This window comes from Leptidea sinapis, chromosome 6 (genome assembly GCF_905404315.1).
Source record: "Leptidea sinapis chromosome 6, ilLepSina1.1, whole genome shotgun sequence".
Lineage (NCBI taxonomy): Eukaryota > Metazoa > Arthropoda > Insecta > Lepidoptera > Pieridae > Leptidea > Leptidea sinapis.
The window spans coordinates 11,272,135-11,291,327 of record NC_066270.1 but is presented as its reverse complement, the minus strand read 5'-3'; the positions used below and the strand labels follow the sequence as shown (position 1 = coordinate 11,291,327).

The following is a 19,193-nucleotide window of genomic DNA, read 5'->3' as shown; positions in this document are numbered from 1 at the left end:
TTTAATTTGCAAATAACTCACCTCTTACTTGTGAGTAAATACTGTAAAATCGCTGAGCTTGATAATACAAACTTGACTCGTCAATAGTCCGGCATTTGATAACTGCAGCGGTGAAATCTTCACACAGAAGCTTCACTTGACATTGTCCGCAACAAAAATAAAAATAGGTATTTAGTTGATTTAGATCGTCCTACTTAATGTTGTAAATTTCTTGGTATTTGTTACACTTGTAAGTGACTTCATTTTTTTTCACGGAAACTTTCAATGATAAATTAGTGATATTTTTGAGCATAAAATAGTGTTAAAATCTTGCTCCAGACACGATTTTAGTTCGCCTTCTGTAATTGGCAGTAAAGCGTCTTATAGATAGCTAGGTAACTTGAAACGGGTTTGATATGAATTTTACTTTCATACACCTGTGGTACGATAGTTATTTTATGTATTTCGTGTGTGTCTCGGTGGACTAGAGTTATTTTGGTTTCAAATAGGAGATAATTTGTAGACATTCTTGCTTTCATCTTTAGAAGATGATAGGTTTTTGGTAAATCAATGTTTTCAAAGGGTACAGACAAGTCTTTGGAAATTTTTCCAGTGATGATATTTAACTTTCTTTTAAGCTGCTCAGGCGTTAGAAGATTTAGACTTAACTGCCCGTTGTAAATATTTGTTAATGTATCTAACAAAGTATCTTGCATCTCTTTCAAGTGTAATAAAATATTATGTGCTATCATTGCCGACAAAGTGAAATCTCTAATCACTGAGTTTTCTATGGTTTCTGAATTTACATAATCGCTGATTGCTAAGTTTATGCTGCTTGGCCATGATAGTTTATGTACGTTTAAGTAGGTTAAACTCTGCTCCTACTACTGGTTTTTGCAAAGTACTGGTAAATATTCTTGATTTTTGTTGATTAACTGTATATCTTGCTCTAACTTTTCAGCAAAGTTGTTATTTAAAACTCCAAATAAACTGTTTTCTATAAAATCAACTCCGCTTATCATGCCTCGTGCGCGTTGATTGCTTGCTAATCAAATATACCTATTACCACTACAAATTCGTTGAACTCATCACCAGACTCTGCTCTTTCACTATTGAAAGACAACATTTTTGAATGTGATAAAATCTTTAAATTTGATCATGTTTCTGGCTCTGATGTTATAAAAGCTTTTAAATCTATTAAAAATAAGGCAACAAATGATCTTTGGGGTATATCAGTTAAACTTGTCCAGTCTTTGATTGATATTATTGCGCAAGATTTAGATATAATATATAACAATTGTATAGAATATGGTGAATTTCCTGACCTAATGAAACATAGTAAAGTAGTTCCACTGTTTAAATCAGGTTGTACCAGTTACCCTACTAATTATAGACCAATATCTGTACTACCCAATTTTAGTAAATTTTTTGAAAAGTTTATTTTAAATCAATTGCTTCGTCATTTTTTCCATAAAAATTTATTGCATTCCAAACAGTTTGGTTTCATCCAGGGTCGTTCAACTACCGATGCTGGTATTGACTTGATACATAATATATTTGAAGCCTGGGAGGAGTCTCGTGATGCACTTGGCGTCTCTTGTGACTTATCCAAGGCGTTCGATTGTGTTGAACACGAAACATTAGTTAGAAAACTTCACCATTACGGTATTAAAATAAAGCATTGGACTTAATGACATCCTATTTAAATTATAAAATACAAAAGGTGGATATCAATGGAAAGAGGTACTCTGGTTCAACAGTTTAAATGGGGGTTCCACAGGGCTCGATTTTAGGACTTTTTCTATTCCTTATTTATATAAATGATCTCCCTTATATTGCAATGGATAAATATCAAATTGTGTTGTTTGCTGATGATACATCACTCATGTTTAAAATACACCGTTGCATACCACATTTTGATGTTGTTAACAATGCTTTAACTAAAGTAATGCATTGGTTTGAAGCTAATAACTTGGTACTTAATGGTTATAAAACGAAATGCAATCAATTTACTTTACCTAATGTTAAGCAAGTGTCAATCGATATACAGCTTAAAAACGAGAAATTAGATATAGTTGATACCGATGTTTTTCTTGGAATAACGCTAGATGCCAAACTCCAATGGTTCATATAGAAAATTTACACCTTTATTGATTTATGGTGTATGTGGATGATGCAGCTACCGTACTTTACTTACCGTACCGCTACCTTTTGTATTAATTTACATTTCCTTTTTTGACTTACTCGTGTAAGACATTAACTATTTGACGTTTGAGTGTGTTTGTTGCATCATTATACATTTAGCATATTATATTGTAATTGAAATAATCTGTAAATCTTGATATAAAAGAGTGGCAATGAGTTTCTTGCTACTTCTTGTCATTAGCTCAACCCTTTACGAAGTAGCGGTAGATTCAATAAGAAAAATATTTTTTTGACATTCATAAGTGTCATTTCCGTGACCTACGTGAATAAACTGATTTGATTTGATTTGAAATATCATCCATAAGTAGCTAGTTCAAATCCGGCTCGAGGGACCAAATGTTGGGTCCTTGCTTCACACTATTTTCGTCATAATTGACTAGTTAACTAATAAATGGTTCTTGATTGACTTGCTATGGCATTAACACTCGAGTAATTAAAATTATTTATATTATTTGTTTATTTAGATAAATTATTTATGCTTAACTATTGCTTGAGCACGTGCGATCGCCTTGCTGCTTTCGTGCGAACTACTTAATAAAATCATGAGTACATTATGTAAATCGCTGACAAGTACAATAAAATTTGCGATTTACGTACACGATCGTACAGACAAGATGAAACATGTACCTTTTTCTAAATTCCTGAATGTAAAATGAATGAAATACCTACACTATTTTATTATTTGTTATAATGACAGCTATGAGGGTATTTGTTTATGAAGGTCTCGTTCATAGTCATAGCCGGAAGCGTTCTAACAAATAAGTTTCTAACAAATAAGAAATCCTTCCAAATGTGGTGTTTTAACTTTTTTTCTTAAAACGATTGATGATTGTAATTCTTTAATATCTTTTGGTACATTCGCATTTGTAAAAATACTAAAGACCTGAGAGTTGAACAAAGCATACAAGATGTTATGACGATACGTAACTCGAACGGTTAGCTCAGTTGTGAAAGCACTGGCCCGGAACGCCAGAGGTCGTGGGTTCGAGTCCCGCATCGTTCAATAAAATTTTGTTATCAAATTTTATTTGTGTAATAGTAAAAAAGGATACGATAGTTTGTACGTTTGTGATTGGTCAGCGACGAGCGGTACGGGCGCGGGGGGACTGAGCGCCCGTGAGTGTGCGGCGTGCGGACGGAGCAGCGAGCAGCACCTGATGGCGGCGTGCGACACGTGCCGCCACCACTACCACCTGCACTGCCTCAAGCCGCCGCTGCAGCGCCCGCCCAAGAAGAGCAAGCTCTACGGCTGGTAACGAACACTTTCACACGTTGACTAGCGCTACCGCGCACACTATAACAGATACTTTATAAGCGACAAAATTGAGTGGTCCCTCAGGTGTCAGATACCGAGGTAGACCCAAAATGAGGTGGAGTGATGACGTTTTCACAGTGGCAGGTAAAAACTGGCTGGAGTAAGCAAAAAATATAGAGTTGTGGAAGAACATGGAGGAGGCATTGGATTAAGATTATAATTTAAATAATAGCATTGGTTTAAGGTATACTTTTTTAAGTTACTTACACATTAAAATATTTAATCTATACTCTTGAATAAATATGCTCATTATTATTTATTATTATTAGCCGATACATCATACTTCTTCAAGCTTAGTACAAAATACTCTCACTTCAAATTCAGTTAATTTTCTTTATTTCAAATAGAATTTAAAAATGAATCTCCTCAATGCTTCAATATAAAAGGCACTATATGTCAAATTGCCCATGCTCTCTTTACACTAGAAAGACCACAAGAGTGGCCTGGTGCTCTTCTTCTGTGTGTGTGTACTCTAATATATGTATCGTTAAATAGGCAATGCTCCGAGTGCGACAAGACATCGGACTCCGAACCGGAAGTGCTTGAAAAGAAGGTTCCACGTCGATCTCGCATCCGGTACAGCAAAGATGGCGCTATTATATCCGAACCGGTGAGCCCCACGCCCCGACCGGCTTCACCCATACATAAAAATAAACCAGAAAAACACCACAAACCCGACAAGCAGAAGGCAATAGAAAATTTATCACCGATAAAAATGACAATCAAACCGTTCGAGTTCAGCAGCGACGGTAATGAAGCCGAGACGAAACCAAAGAAGGAAAAGAAAAGGAATTCTAAAAAGGAGCATTCTTCAACATCCGGCGGCGAGGGAGAAGGTTCCTCGAAGAAAGTTCACAAACGGTCTTTCACGTCGCCGATATTGACGAACACACCCCTAATGTCGATAACGCCTATTGTTGCCGACAGCCCATACGATTCACACAACGAGCAATCAAACGAATCGAACGTGGCGGTTGCTAAGAAAGATGAGTTCGTTCAAAACATATCGTTTTCTTCATTACTCAACGACTCAAAGGAAAGAGATTCGAAAACCATCGAGAGCTCGATAGAAAATACGTTGGCTAATCTATCGTCAGATATAGCGAACTATAAAGCGAACAGGAAACGCAGGAAGGAAAAGCATAGGAATCGATATTCCCCGGATTTGTTGCGCTCGCCGTCGAAGTCGCACAAGCACAAGAGGAAGAAGAAGAACCAGGACATGGAAAACCCGGAACAACCACATCCCAGGATTACTATCAAGGTACGTTTGTCTTGGCTTGATTTTTCTATTACCTCTGCCTTCTTCATCCCAAATATTTGAAAGAGTGATATATAATTAAATATATACCGCTCTTAGGAACTCATTACATTACACCCAGCATGGCTTTCTGCGTGGACGATCTACTGTGTCCAATTTACTGCTACTAAATGAATTCATCTCGGAATCTATGGACTCGGGGGGCCAAGTAGACGTAATTTATACTACACGAAAGCCTTTGATAAAATTGACCATACGATCCTATTAACAAAGTTGTACAGCATAAGGGGAGACTTGCACCGATGGTTTTCGTCGTACATTGAGCGAAGGTCACAGGCTGTAGTTATTAGTAATTACACATCCAGTTGGATTCTTGTTCCTAGTGGGGTTCCCCAAGGATCTCTTCTTGGTCCGTTGCTTTTTGCAATTTTTGTCAACGATATAGCGTCCTGTTTCCTTTACTCTCGCTTGATTTGCTTCGCTGATGACATGAAGATTTTTACATGCATTAGAAGTGCCAACGATGCGTTAAAACTTCAATCTGACTTAGCACGCCTAGACAGTTACTGTCTTATGAATAAACTTGACCTAAATCCAGATAAATGTTTTGTTGTTTCTTTTTCTAGGAAACCAAAACAAATATCTGTGGACTACTACCTGAAGAATCAGTGTTTAAATAAATGTTTAACTATAAGGGATCTAGGTGTAATACATGATTATAAGCTATCATTTAATGATCACATAGATAACATTGTGTCAAAGGCTTCGAAGTCATTAGGGTTCGTCCTAAGAAGCTCTGTTGAGTTTAAGCATGCCCAAACTTATAAGTTGCTTTACTGTTCTTTTGTCCGCAGTATATTGGAATACGCATCACAAGTCTGGAATCCGTGATATAATATCAATATTGATAGAATTGAAAAAATCCAGATGAAATTCATAAAATACTTATGTTTCCATTTGCGCATTCCCTATAGTTCTGAAGAGTACCGCAACATATGCAAGCGCATGCACATACTTCCAATCTCTGCTAGACGGGATATCGCGGCCATTACATATTTATTGCAAATAGCTTCCAATAGGGTGGACTATCCTGAATTATTAGAAAAACTAAAACTTAATGTACCCAAACCTATTAGGTTTAATCCTCTAATAAATATACCGCAAGTGAGAACAAACTATAGGCAAAATGCATTTTTAGTAAGGGCAGGCAATAAATTCAATGAAACCTCTAAGCACATAAATATTGATCTATTCAACACAAGTGTGGCAACGGCGAGACGGCTACTGAACAGGGATTTTTTTGATTAGGTAGTATTGGATAATGTTATACAAGTTAGTTGATAATTTATTGTAATATTATAGGAGTTGTAATTGATATGCATATTATGTTCACACATATTGTGCTAATTGTATTATAGTGTATCTAGTTTATATATAATATTGGCTGTAGGTATGTTGGATTATAGGCTGGTGTATCGCACACATATGTAACTATCCACGTATCCCACGTGTATATAAATACACGTGGGATTCTGTAAATGGCTAGCTATGACTATTAAGATTGTTTTGTAATGTTGTGAAAGCTGTTAAATCTCCTAATATATAATAATAAAAAAAAAACCCGGTTAACATTTCTATATGTGTCACCGATTTTAGTCTTGTGAATAACATCTTATTCATACTAAAGTGTATTTTATTATTTATATAAGAGTATTTTTTTTTTAATTAACGTGAATAAGTTTGACGACAAATTTTTCTGGAATAACGTGTTGTATTTAGGAAGTACGAATGGAATAGAATAAAAATGAACCATAGGGATTTCCAATAACATAATATTTTTTTGTGACAGTAAGGGACGAGACGAGCAGGACGTTCAGCTGATGGTAATTGATATGCCCTGCCCATTGCAATGCAGTGTCAGGATTCTTGAAAAACCCAAAATGTCTGAGCGGCACTACAATTGCGCTCGTCACCTTGAGACAAGATGTTAAGTCTCATTTGCCCAGTAATTTCACTAGCTACGGCGCCCTTCAGACCGAAACACAGTAATGTTTATAATTTTTTTTATATTATAAATAAATTGCAAATAGGCGCCGTTGTGGTACCCATAATCTAGCCGGCATCCTGTGTAAAGGTACCTCCAACTGGTAGCATTGTTGCAATATATCGGAACAACACTAGGGGCTTTGGCATTATTAATACAGGAGCCTTTCAGATAATCCACTAGCGATATATTTTTGTAGTGGATTTCGTTGTCTATTTGTTTCTTAGGCTGAGATCTATAGGGCATACTTAGACTTTTCTCATACTTTACTCAGGTAAAACGTCATTTGACAGCTGAGATTATAAGGGAATTTTAAAACCCCGAACAACATTTGTTGTGGTAACGCAAGGAATTGTTGATCTCCTTTTTATTCGGATTATAGTCTGTGTTTTTCCTAAGTCGTTGTTTAGTGGACTTAGGCCCGGTATCCACCAAAGTGGATAGGAGAGGAGACTATAAATAAATTTAAATGTTTTATAAAAAATGGCTCTGCCGTAAATCCTTTAACTCCACAGCTGAATATCTAAGTGATCGGACAGCCTGGGACTAGATTATGATTATTTCATAGCGATAGAAATGACTGTACAATATTGTATATTTTTATTGAAAAGAGCGCATAAAAAGAATGCTGGGAGAGTTTCTTGCGCCGCTTCTTCCCTCTCAGAGCACCATTTGTTACCGAAGCTGTAGTAGTATCTAGTATATCAGAAATGACATCAAAAAGAATTCTAAAGGAATCAATTTTGAGAAAAAAAATGCCTTCTTATGCCTTTAACCCTCTTGATCAGTCTGACCAAAGACTGAGTACGCTAATGTATAAATATGTGTTCTGTCAGATCAAGCCGCTGACGAAGCCCGACGGCTCCCTCGACACTCAGATGTTCTACGTGCCTACAGACAGTAACGATGGCCCGCCGCCCGCTGTTGTGAAGAAAATCTCCAAGGTATGCGCGCAGAAAGTATTTTATCAATATGTATATCTCTCTTATGCAGTCAAAAGTGACAGGACTGATTTTTATAAATAAGAATTTTAGAGGCAATATATATCTTAGTCCAACGAAAAAAGACAAAAAGACAAAACAGTGATGTGAATTTTTGCCAAGTTGTCTAAGTTATATCCGGCATGCCTTGCAATGCCATGTAAAGTATGAAACCATTTCTATAGATTTCTTGGACCAGGAACCCAGAACACTATCAAAGTTTCATCATTATCTTATCAATGGTTTCGGAACACATAGGGAACAAGCAATAAAACTTTTTTTTTATATGTAGAATATAGATTATATGCACATGAAACTATGTGTAGTGTAAATCGAAGTACTGTCACCTGTCTTTCCCAAATATAGCGGTGACTTGTCCATGTCGTTTATGCAAGCACTGTAGTTGTCAAAATTGACAAGCAAAAGGGGTAGGGTCAGTTTGTTTATGCAATAAAAGAGATGCTATTTTACTGTTCATAAAAGTCTAAAAACTATGTGTTCAATTGATGATTTGCCAGAAACTGTCATAACCATAATGTTAACACTAGGAACAGACATAAACTTATGATGCCTACTACTCGGCTAAGTCGAGTTAGTAAATCTTTTGTGGGGCGATGTATATGCTTTTACAACAAGATCCCAGAAAATGTTCAAAACAAAACTATAACGTTATTCAAAATAAATTGTTAAAAAACGTTTGTGTGGTAAAGGTTACTATAACATAAATGACTTTCTTAATGATACCACAGATTGGGAATGGAGTGACCGCCCTCAGGCTATTAAATAAAAAGTTTAATTGTACAATATTACTTTGTAAACATATTTATTCGACGAAAAAAAATGTCGACTTTTATGAGTATAAAGAATATATAACTACATTATTATTGTTCAATATCAATCGCCATCATAGGAATATCCCTCAAAGATTGACTTGAAAACAGTACATTAAATTGATGATTCAAATGCACCCCTACTCCGCGGTCGGCTGTAATGCGACATGAGAGAGATGGACGAAAAAATTTGAGAAAATGTAACAATAAAAGTTTCACTTTAAAAATATTAAATGAGGCAATATTAAATCAAATAAAACACCAATCACTCGAAGTAAGTTTTATTCTTTTTCCATATCTAATCGAATATCATCTAATCTATATAGGGTGTCCCAAAGTTATAGGACATGAAGGGAAAATACCTTAAATATCCAAGATAGGCTATTTTACTGAAAGAAGACTATGCTATTTTTAAAAGTTAGTAATTCTGCATTCAAAGATTTTCTAAAAATTCCTTGCCTCGTCTGGGAATCGAACCGACTTAAATGTAAAAAAAACACCCCTACTTTTATGATGCCAATCGAAAAAATGGCCAAAAACTAATAACTCTTCTTAAGTAACCACTTTCCACCTTCGCACGACACGCCACAAGTTAGGATATCATCCCCACCATCTGGATGTGTGGGGTCCTCCAGAGTGCGGTTTTCAAGGAGCTTTCTCCCTCGTACTACAAAGCTGTGGAATGAGCTTCCATGTGCGGTGTTTCCGGGACGATACGACATGGGTACCTTCAAAAACAGCGCGTACACCTTCCTTAAAGGCCGGCAACGCTCTTGTGATTCCTCTGGTGTTGCAAGAGAATGTGGGCGGCGGTGATCACTTAACACCAGGTGACCCGTACGCTCGTTTGTCCTCCTATTCCTTAAAAAAATAAAAGTAACATAGTATTTTAAAAGAAAGGAATATATATATATAATACTTGGATTGGTACGAATTAACCGATTAGATGGTCGGCCAGATCCCCGGACCTTACACCATAAGATTTCTTCTTTTGGGGATATGTGAAAGATATGCTATACAAAAAGCGATACAAGAATGTGGGCGAGTTACAAACAGAATTGTGCCATATCATATCGAGTATTCACCATAAAATAATAAGAAAATCAAATGGCAGCGGACTCATTAAAAGATTGGCGATTTGCGTAAGACAAGAGAGATCACATTTTGAGCATTTAATTAATTAATTTACAAAAAAATACCCACTTAATTGATTACTTTCTTTTAAAATACTATGTTACTTAAGAAGAGTTATTAGTTTTTGGCCATTCTTTCGATTGGAAGCATAAAAGTAGTGGTGTTGTTTTTTACATTTAAGTCGGTTCGATTCCCAGACGAGGCAGGTAATTTTTAGAAAATCTTTGAATGCAGAATTACTAACTTTTAAAAATAACATAAAGTCTTCTTTCAGTAAAATAGCATATCTTCGATATTTTGGGTACTTTCCTTTAATGTCCCATAACTTTGGGACACCCTAGTATATGTTATGTTATAATATATCTCCACACCTAGGTAATCAATGACGCTAAGATCGCTTTGTATAAGTTTTTCTATGGTTAGATTCACTTACTTAAGATACACTACTAGTAGAAAAATACACGATTTTTCTGTTCCTACAATAGAAAAAAACTCCGAAATCTTCAATTGATGTCATATATAAATGTTGTGTTCTGATGTAACTTATTTGTACTGATCAGCAACAGAGTGAGCCGGAATTGGAGATTGTTACAAGCCCAACGTCGATGCCCGTTGCCGAAACGTCAGATCCACTAGCTATCACCACACCTGTATGTATAAATTATGTATACCATCTACTTATAAAAAAAAATATAATAACCGTTTGTAATAATAACAACAGCTTTTACTAAATGCATAGTATGAATCAGGGGCGTGCATTTGGTTCTCTAGCAAGGTAAGCACTGTGGATCTAACTAGTCGTAGTAGAGCTTTGGAATAAGCAAAGATTTCTTACCGTAGATATTTAGTATCTAGCGTAAGGAAATATGTTACGGGTGGGTGTTCAGTAGAAGTTTGGTAATAAAATAACGGAACCAAATTAAACTTAATTAACTCTAACACTAGAGTTATATTTATCTATGTTTATAACGAGGTAGGCACTCCCTAATTGCCTATATGATATGCACGCCCCTGGTATGAATATAATATATACATTATTATTCTTCTTCGTCGTCCCCTCACTGCTGCGGATCATAACTCCGTAGACTGCCAACAGCACTCCTCCATCGGTTACGGTCGGTAGCCTGGTTCAGTGCAACCTTGACAGGGATCTCCAGATGTTCGGATATCTGATGCGACCATCTCTTTGGATTTCGACCTCTCGGTCTTTTCCCATCTAACTTCCCCGTCAGCATCAGTATTTCGCGCAATGTGCCCGAAATATTTCGGAATTCTTTGTAGGCAAACCTCAGACACACATATCCATTTTACTGTATACTAATACCAAAATACAAACTTTTGCTCACCCGTTAGACTGTTCCGATATTCTCTTTAACAGCTGGACCGATTTTGTCAGGATTTTCACAATATTATATTAGAAATTGAAGTATGGTTCCGCCAAAAAAATGTGAACAGAAACATCGACTAGAAGTCAAGATCACCCGATGTAAACGATTTATGCAGGTCTCACGGACTCTTGATAAGTATAATATTATAGCAATGTGGCATGAGGGGCATATTTGCCCCAGCTTTTCGGAGATGTATCAAACAGAGGACTGGTGAAAAAGACTAGGAGTTGACAAGCTATGTCGCAACACCAATAATATCACGCTAGCAATGCTAGCATTTAAGTGCGGCTCATCCCTAGCCCAAGCCGAACATTAATATGTTTTCCCGTCCCAAACAATTGTACTTATTTTCACGCTATTCTGTTTGAGGACCGTCTTCTTAGTAATAATTTGTGACGGTCGTTCTTTCTCCTTTTATTTGTTATGTGTTTGTGCCACGCTATTGGATAATATCTTAAAAACAAACATTTTTGCACAAGCTGCCGAAAGCCAAGGAAATAAAGGAACCACTACCTCTAAGCACAAAACCGAAGGTAAATAAATATTATGTGGCTTGCATACTTGTCTTACGAAATATGTGACTTGAATGCTTGTTAAGTTAAAATTTGGTATAATGTTACATGTATTATTATTTTTATAATAAAATGTGGGTTGAAATTATAAGATTGAGAAACACATTATACAGTTTCATATATAGGAACGATGATTGTATGTAGCGTTCCCGTGAGAGTCGAGTCCGCAAATCGAGTGGAGTGGGCGGCGCAGCGGCGAGCGGGAGCGCCGCACTCTCTCCACTCACACAGTGCGACGTGTGTGTTCAGGCGGGGGGCGCCGCCGACCTCGTGAGGTACACAGGATACGGATACAAATATATACAGATACAGATATAAAATTTTTAAAAATTTCCGGCTCGAAGGACCAATTGTTAGATTGTTATTTTTTTTTATGGAATAGGAGGACAAACGAGCGTACAAGTCACCTGTTGTTAAGTGATCACCGCCGCCCACAATCTCTTGCAACACCAGAGGAATCACAGGAGCGTTGCCGGCCTTTAAGGAAGGTGTACGCGCTTTTTTTGATATCGTCGTATCGTCCCGGAAACACCGCACAAGGAAGCTCATTCCACAGCTTTGTAGTACGTGGAAGAAAGCTCCTTGAAAACCGCACTGCGGAGGACCGCCACACATCCAGATGGTGAGGATGATATCCTAACTTGTGGCGTGTCGTGCGAAGGTGGAATGTTACTACTAAGATGGGTCTAAGATGTGTCTGCTTCAATTTAATTATACAATTAAATAAAGAAGAAACGCTGCGATTGCGTCAAAATGCATATACTGTAAAATATTTGATGTAGCTCGTGCATATAAAGGGGTATATCGACAGTTCTCTACTGCGATGTGTATCAGGTTATAGATATTACACTAATTGCACTCCACTTTTGATGAAAATTTGTTTGAGATACATATTTTATTTTATATTGGCCAGCTTTTTCCCAAGAATTTATACAATATTATTCTTGATTTAATTCTTGTGTGCACACTGATTTCAACTTGAGATCGACCTTATTGATACAGGCTAAGTGCCTCTTTAGGAGGTACAAAGGGTAAATAAACATGCACTCGGATAATAGAACACAGAGAAAAAATAAATGTATATAGGAGGGACTGATATGTCATAGAGTACATACATATATTATATAAAATGTTATTTTTGCATTATTAATGGAATGTATCGTATGACACGTGTTAATGAAATACAATACCACTAATATATTATGTGTGTTAAACAGATGCGACGAATGCTACAAGCGCTACCACTTCACCTGCTTGGAGCCACCGCTTCACAAGAACCCAAAGAAGCGAGGATATTCATGGCATTGCGCTGATTGTGACCCAACTGTGAGAATCACTTACCGCCTTATTTTCTACCCTAATCATAGACGAGCAAGTTCTCTACCACTGCCTTCTTTCTTTGAAAATGTATTTTCAATAAACTTTGGTATACTACCAAACTGGAATGAATGGATATTCCAGAACGATACGACTTGGGTACTTTCCGTAAAGCTTGCTCTGTGCTTCCCCAGGGCGTAAAAAGAATAGTCTCAGGCCCGGAGCCCATTCAGCCCAGGAGGGTACCGGCTCTACTAAAGTTGGATCAAAGAATCCCTCCCCAAGGGCACAGAACCGCGCATATCCGAAGACAAATAAGGCAGCAACACCACGGCACCCCGCTCCACGCTTAATGTGGACTTTTGCAACATTAGGGGAATCCATTCCAATTTAAACGCTGTTCACCACCACCTTGAGTCGGCGCAGCCGGCCTTTGTTTCCTTACGGAGACGCAGCTATCTCGAAATAGCGATACATCATATTTAAAGTACCTCAAACAAACTTGAGCATACATACTTGAGGTACAAAATTGAGCATAATTTTTGCCTCATATCGGGGTTTGCGTGTATGTTATTGTGAATATCTGCTGTCGCCGTTTCGCCAATTTTGAGGGTAGGGACCTGTCTACTCTCTGGCTGCGTGTAGATTTGGAACTGAGGTATCGGTATGAACGGTTAGCTTAGTCATACACAACTTGGATCGAGAGCATTGGAGTTTCTGCCCCCTGGTGGGACAGTTTCGAACCCGGCATCGTTCACAAATTTTTACTCTACCCTCTGGTGGGACAGTTTCGAACCTGACATCGTCAACCAATTTTTCTGTACCCTCAGGTGAGATTGTTTCGAACCCGGCATCGTCCACAAATTTTTTCTCTATTCTCTGGTTGGGCAGTGTCGAATCCGACATCGTCCACAAATTTTTACTTTACCCTCTACGGGGACAGTTTGGAATCCGGCATAGTCCACAAATCTTTACTCTAACCTCGGGTGGGACAGTTTCGAACACGGCATCGTCTACAAATTTTTACTCTACCCTCGAGTGGGACTGTGTTGAATCCGGCATCGTCCCCAAATTTTTACTCTACCCTCTGGTGGGACTGTTTCGAACTGGCATCTTCCACAAATTTTTACTCTACCCTCTGGTGGGACAGTTACGAACCCGGCATCGTCCGAAAATTTTTACTCTATCCTCTGGTTGGGCAGTTTCGAACCCGACATCGTCCGCAAATTTTTACTCTACCCTCTGGTGGGACAGTTACGAACCCGGCATCGTCCAAAAATTTTTACTCTACCCTCTGGTTGGGCAGTTTCGAACCCGACATCGTCCGAAAAGTTTTTACTCTACCCTCGAGTGGGACTGTGTTGAATCCGGCATCGTCCCCAAATTTTTACTCTACCCTCTGGTGGGACTGTTTCGAATTGGCATCTTCCACAATTTTTACTCTACCCTCTGGTGGGACTGTTTCGAATTGGCATCTTCCACAATTTTTACTCTACCCTCTGGTGGGACAGTTTCGAACCCGGCATCGTCCACAAAATTTTACTCTACCCTCTGGTGGGACAGTTACGAACCCGACATCATCCGCAAAATTTTACTGTACCCTCTGGTGGGACAGTTTCGAACACGGCATCGTCTACAAATTTTTACTCTACCCTCGAGTGGGACTGTGTTGAATCCGGCATCGTCCCCAAATTTTTACTCTACCCTCTGGTGGGACTGTTTCGAATTGGCATCTTCCACAATTTTTACTCTACCCTCTGGTGGGACAGTTTCGAACCCGGCATCGTCCACAAAATTTTACTCTACCCTCTGGTGGGACAGTTACGTACCCGACATCGTCCGCAAATTTTTACTCTACCCTCTGGTGGGACAGTTTAGAACCCGGCATCGTCCACAAATTTTTACTCTACCCTCTGGTGGGACAGTTTCGAACCCGGCATCGTCGACAAAATTTTAGTCTAGCCTCTGGTGGGACAGTTTCGAACCCGGCATCTTCCACAAATTTTATGCACAAAAGCATTGATATAACACATGCCAGACCTTAATGCGGATTATTAAATGTAATGTGAATATTTTATTTATTCTAATCATTTTGTGGTATATAGTAACGTTTTTAATGTACATTAGTATGGTAATTTATGTGTTTTTTGTTTCAGGATCAAGAAGATAACAAATAAATGGATAGAAGGTTGCTTCGGTTTTTAATTAAAATTAAGTCAAATAACATCCGATTTATGTTAATGGTGACATGCAGTTCAATGAAATTGGCAATCAATTATTTAAAACAGCACAATGTATATAGATATATTTTTACAAGTTAAATGTACTCATAAGAAGTGCTTACCTCGACGGATCATTGGCACGCCAATGTTTGTAATGTCTACAATAACGTCTTATATTAATCACACTGTATGAATTAAATTTGTAACAAAAATTTATGAAAGATGCGTTGAACAAGATTTGCGATCCATGCGTCACTCGAACGGTTGGTTCAGTTGGTAAGAGCACTAGGACGTCTAGAAAATCTTGTATGTTTTGTTCAACTCTCAGGTTGTGGCTCCATCTACAGGATCTACTTTACGGTTGATAACCTGCTCAACCCCAATATTTGCATATTAGGAAATTGACTTGAGATCTCGCTCTTGCACGCAACGTGAGAGGTCGTGGGTTCGAGTCCCGTGTCGTTCATAAAATTTTGTTTTCAAATTTTATTTGTAGATATTTTATATCAATAAAAATTTGTATCGAAAAACCAAGTGGAAGAAACCATGATACCTAATTTTTTATTACCGTTAGTGGTCATAAATGTAGTCTGCTATAGTATAACATAGTTTTTATTTAGTAGTTGCTAAGTAATTCAAGGTGACGAGCGCAATTGTAGTGCCACTCAGACTTTTTGGGTTTTTCAAGAATCTTTAGCGGCACTGCATTGTAATGGGTAAGGCGTATCAATTACCATCATCTGAACGTCCTACTCGTCTCGTCCCTTATTTTCATTAAATGTCTTTTTTCTTCGAATAGCGACGCTGGCGTTGTAGAATACAATTACCTCTCCTCCTCTTCTTAACCAATATAAATTAGTCATAGTAATATACACTGAACAGTCAACATCAAAAGTTGTTGGTCATTTTGTCGTCAATTGTGGTAAATTATGGTTTAGTGCAGTGGGGGTGTGCGCTAGATCATAAAGAGGCATAAAAGGCATTTATTTTCTCAAAATTGATTCCTTTAGAATTTGTTTGATATCATTTCTAATGTACTAGACATTACTACCGCTTCGGTAACAAATGGCGATCCGAGAGAGAACTTCAATTTAAATTCAAAATAGGATTCAAAATCACTTATTGAACAATAAAAACTACCGCCCATTCAAAATAGACTGCCTCAGACCTGAGAATAACAGGCTCAAGAAACTCAGCGGACTATTTTTAAAATAAAAATATGTATAACAATTTAAATTCGTACAGTAAAAAAAATATAATTAAAGAGCCTGAGGGTGTCCGCTTCATTCCCAGTCTGTGGTATCAATAATAAAATCATTTATGTTATAATAGCCTCTCCTACACAAATGTTTTTTTAACAATTCTATTAAATTTCAACTATTGCACACCTCTAACGGCCGTTCCCAATATACTATCTACAGATAGAGATAAATTACTACCTTCTACTATCAGTAATTAGCTGACAATAATCTGAAACTGTCCCTATCACCCGATAAGTCATTCTTATCGCCTTATATTGAAACGCGTGAATTATAATTTCCATACAAACTTCTATCGCTGGTAAGCTATACGTCGTCCCATGACAGAAAAGTCAACGATAGTTACGATTTTTATCTCAAATAAGAGATAGACTGAATATTATAGATAGAGGTAGACAGATAGACTGACGGAACGGCCGTAAGCCTATTCGCCAATCCTTCAATATGGAGCCCCATTACAATTTCACCAATATTATTTGAATCTCTGCATAAAATGTAAAAAATATGTTATGTTAATGTATTTTAATTAAAGTAAACATAAGTACACAAATGAATCGCTTTATTCATTATTTTTAATAAAGATTTCTATGTGTCTCACGTTTTACTATTCACTTTATGTGTAATTTTTTAAATAGATTTAATATTATGATAAATATAGTACATACATATGCCATAATTGCTTTTTATTTAAAATCACGTGACTTTTTTGGGTTACATCCTGCATTAGATATATTTAAATTTGGCTGTCTTATTAAACGCGAATTTAAGTTTAAAAATATATTTATCTTACCTTTGTAACTACAGAATTACATGACAGGGAGAAGTAATTTAAAACTTGGACTAACTTTACACTGCGGTTATTAATAAGACGGCGGGGGTTAAAGTAGGACTTTTAATGACGGAATATTCTAGATTAAAAAATAAAAACATTAGATTGTTTGACTTTCAAATATTTTGTCGGCCTTAAAAGTAAAGATGGTTTCATTGAAAATTAGAGTTACTTTAAATATGCGTCAGCGCTTCACTGTTAAATCAAACTTTTAGGGACAAAAAAAAAAGGTTGGTGTAACCTATTTTTAGTTAACAATAACGATTTTTTATCCCTATATTATAATTATTATTATTTAGTCAAAGAAAGATCGTATATTTTTTTTTATAAAATAACTTAAAAAATGAACACACCGACAGACAGTCATAAGTATTATGTCATGCTTAAAATAATTATTATATACTTTAAAGCATAACTTTAACCCGCATATCGAATGATAGCGCCCGTGCCGCGATACTTAAAGTTGTTTAATCGCCTCGTAGCAGCCCGCCCTGGTTGTGATCTATTTACTTTTTTTTATGAAAATAAGGCATGAAACAAGCAGGACGTTCAGCTGATGGTTATTGATACGCCCTGCCCATTACAATGAAGTGCTGCTCAGGATTACTTAAAATCCCAAAAATTCTGAGCGGCACTACAACTGCAGACTTGAGGTGTTGGTGCTTCTGAGTCCTCGCATAATTCTGTCTAGCAATAGCAATGTAATTGATTAATGTAGGTACACCACCACATTATCTCGCATATCACTCAGAAACAACATGAACTTTTTAAGGTCAAGCGCCAGTAACTTGATGGAGTATACTTTTAGAGCTTTCAACGGTCATGGTCAAATTGACCCTATCTATGCTGGATTCCAAAAGGTTATTGATAGAGTAAATCATAGAATATTGGCCTGTAAATTGGAGACTATGGGTCTGCATGGTTGCCTCTTACGTTGGATAAAATCTTATATATCCAATCGCAGTCAATTAGTACCTCTCAAGGGATTCTGCTCACGACGAGTCTCTATCATATCCGGCATCCCTCAAGGATCCCATCTCGGCCCATTGATATTTTATTTTTATTATTTTTATTATCATATATATTAATGACCTGATGCCTCGGTTAAGAAATGTTTCCCTACTTTATGCGGATGACCTTAAAATTTATAGTCGAATTAAAACTGTTAGTGACTGTATTGTTCTACAATTGGATCTTGATACTCTACTCGATTGGTGTAGTGCTAATAGTATGAGGTTAAGTATAGTAAGTATTATATATTATATCTTTCACTCGTATTAAAAATTCAATTTTGTTTGACTATAAGATTTATAATATACCACTTGAGCGGAAGTTTGTTTAACGGGATCTAGGTGTTGCTTTTGACTCGAAACTTACTTTTAAATATCATTATGAAGCAATAGCCAAGAAATGTAATAAGCTATCTGGCATCAGATGTAGAGCTATTAAGAATTCAAGTCAGCAATAGTTTACTGTTACTCTATAAGCTCTGCATGTTAAATTTTTAGGAGTACTTCCAGATAAAAAACTAAAATGGAAAGAGCATGTAGATATGGTATGCCATAAAATTGATAGATATGTTTATGTGTTATATAGATTGCGTAAAACGGCTTTACCAAATACAGTACTGGCAGATTATCATGGTTATGTCGCATCAGTACTTCGATATGGACTCATCTTGTGGGGAAACTCTACACAGCCCAAAAGAGATGCTTAAGAGCTATGACAGGAGCTTTTTACTTAGATTCGTGTGAACCACTGTTTAAAGAATTATATATATACGAAATATGTATCTTTGTCAAACAACATGACAATTTACTTACAAAAGCAAGAGATATTTATCCGAGAAATACAAGAA

The 19,193-nt window shown here is 36.9% G+C and overlaps 1 protein-coding gene and 1 long non-coding RNA gene across 6 annotated transcripts in view; one reads left to right on the top strand and one right to left on the bottom strand.

The window, feature by feature from the left end:
- The window catches only part of LOC126964968 (PHD finger protein 14), a 35,103-nt gene extending 17,921 nt beyond the window's left edge, over positions 1 to 17,182 (top strand). For 2 of the 5 annotated variants that reach the window (XM_050808330.1, XM_050808326.1), the window contains exons 14-21: positions 3,265 to 3,436; positions 3,995 to 4,763; positions 7,641 to 7,748; positions 10,309 to 10,398; positions 11,616 to 11,669; positions 11,853 to 11,983; positions 12,926 to 13,034; positions 15,182 to 17,182. In XM_050808330.1, the coding sequence (XP_050664287.1) occupies positions 3,265 to 3,436; positions 3,995 to 4,763; positions 7,641 to 7,748; positions 10,309 to 10,398; positions 11,616 to 11,669; positions 11,853 to 11,983; positions 12,926 to 13,034; positions 15,182 to 15,202 (1,454 nt within the window). In that variant the 3' untranslated portion in view covers positions 15,203 to 17,182. The remainder of the gene's footprint in view (positions 1 to 3,264; positions 3,437 to 3,994; positions 4,764 to 7,640; positions 7,749 to 10,308; positions 10,399 to 11,615; positions 11,670 to 11,852; positions 11,984 to 12,925; positions 13,035 to 15,181) is intronic. The other 3 variants (XM_050808327.1, XM_050808331.1, XM_050808329.1) reach the window with 3 other exon arrangements.
- The window catches only part of LOC126965172 (uncharacterized), a 73,350-nt gene that overhangs the window by 37,262 nt on the left and 16,895 nt on the right, over positions 1 to 19,193 (bottom strand). The gene's annotated exons all lie outside the window — the stretch shown is intronic.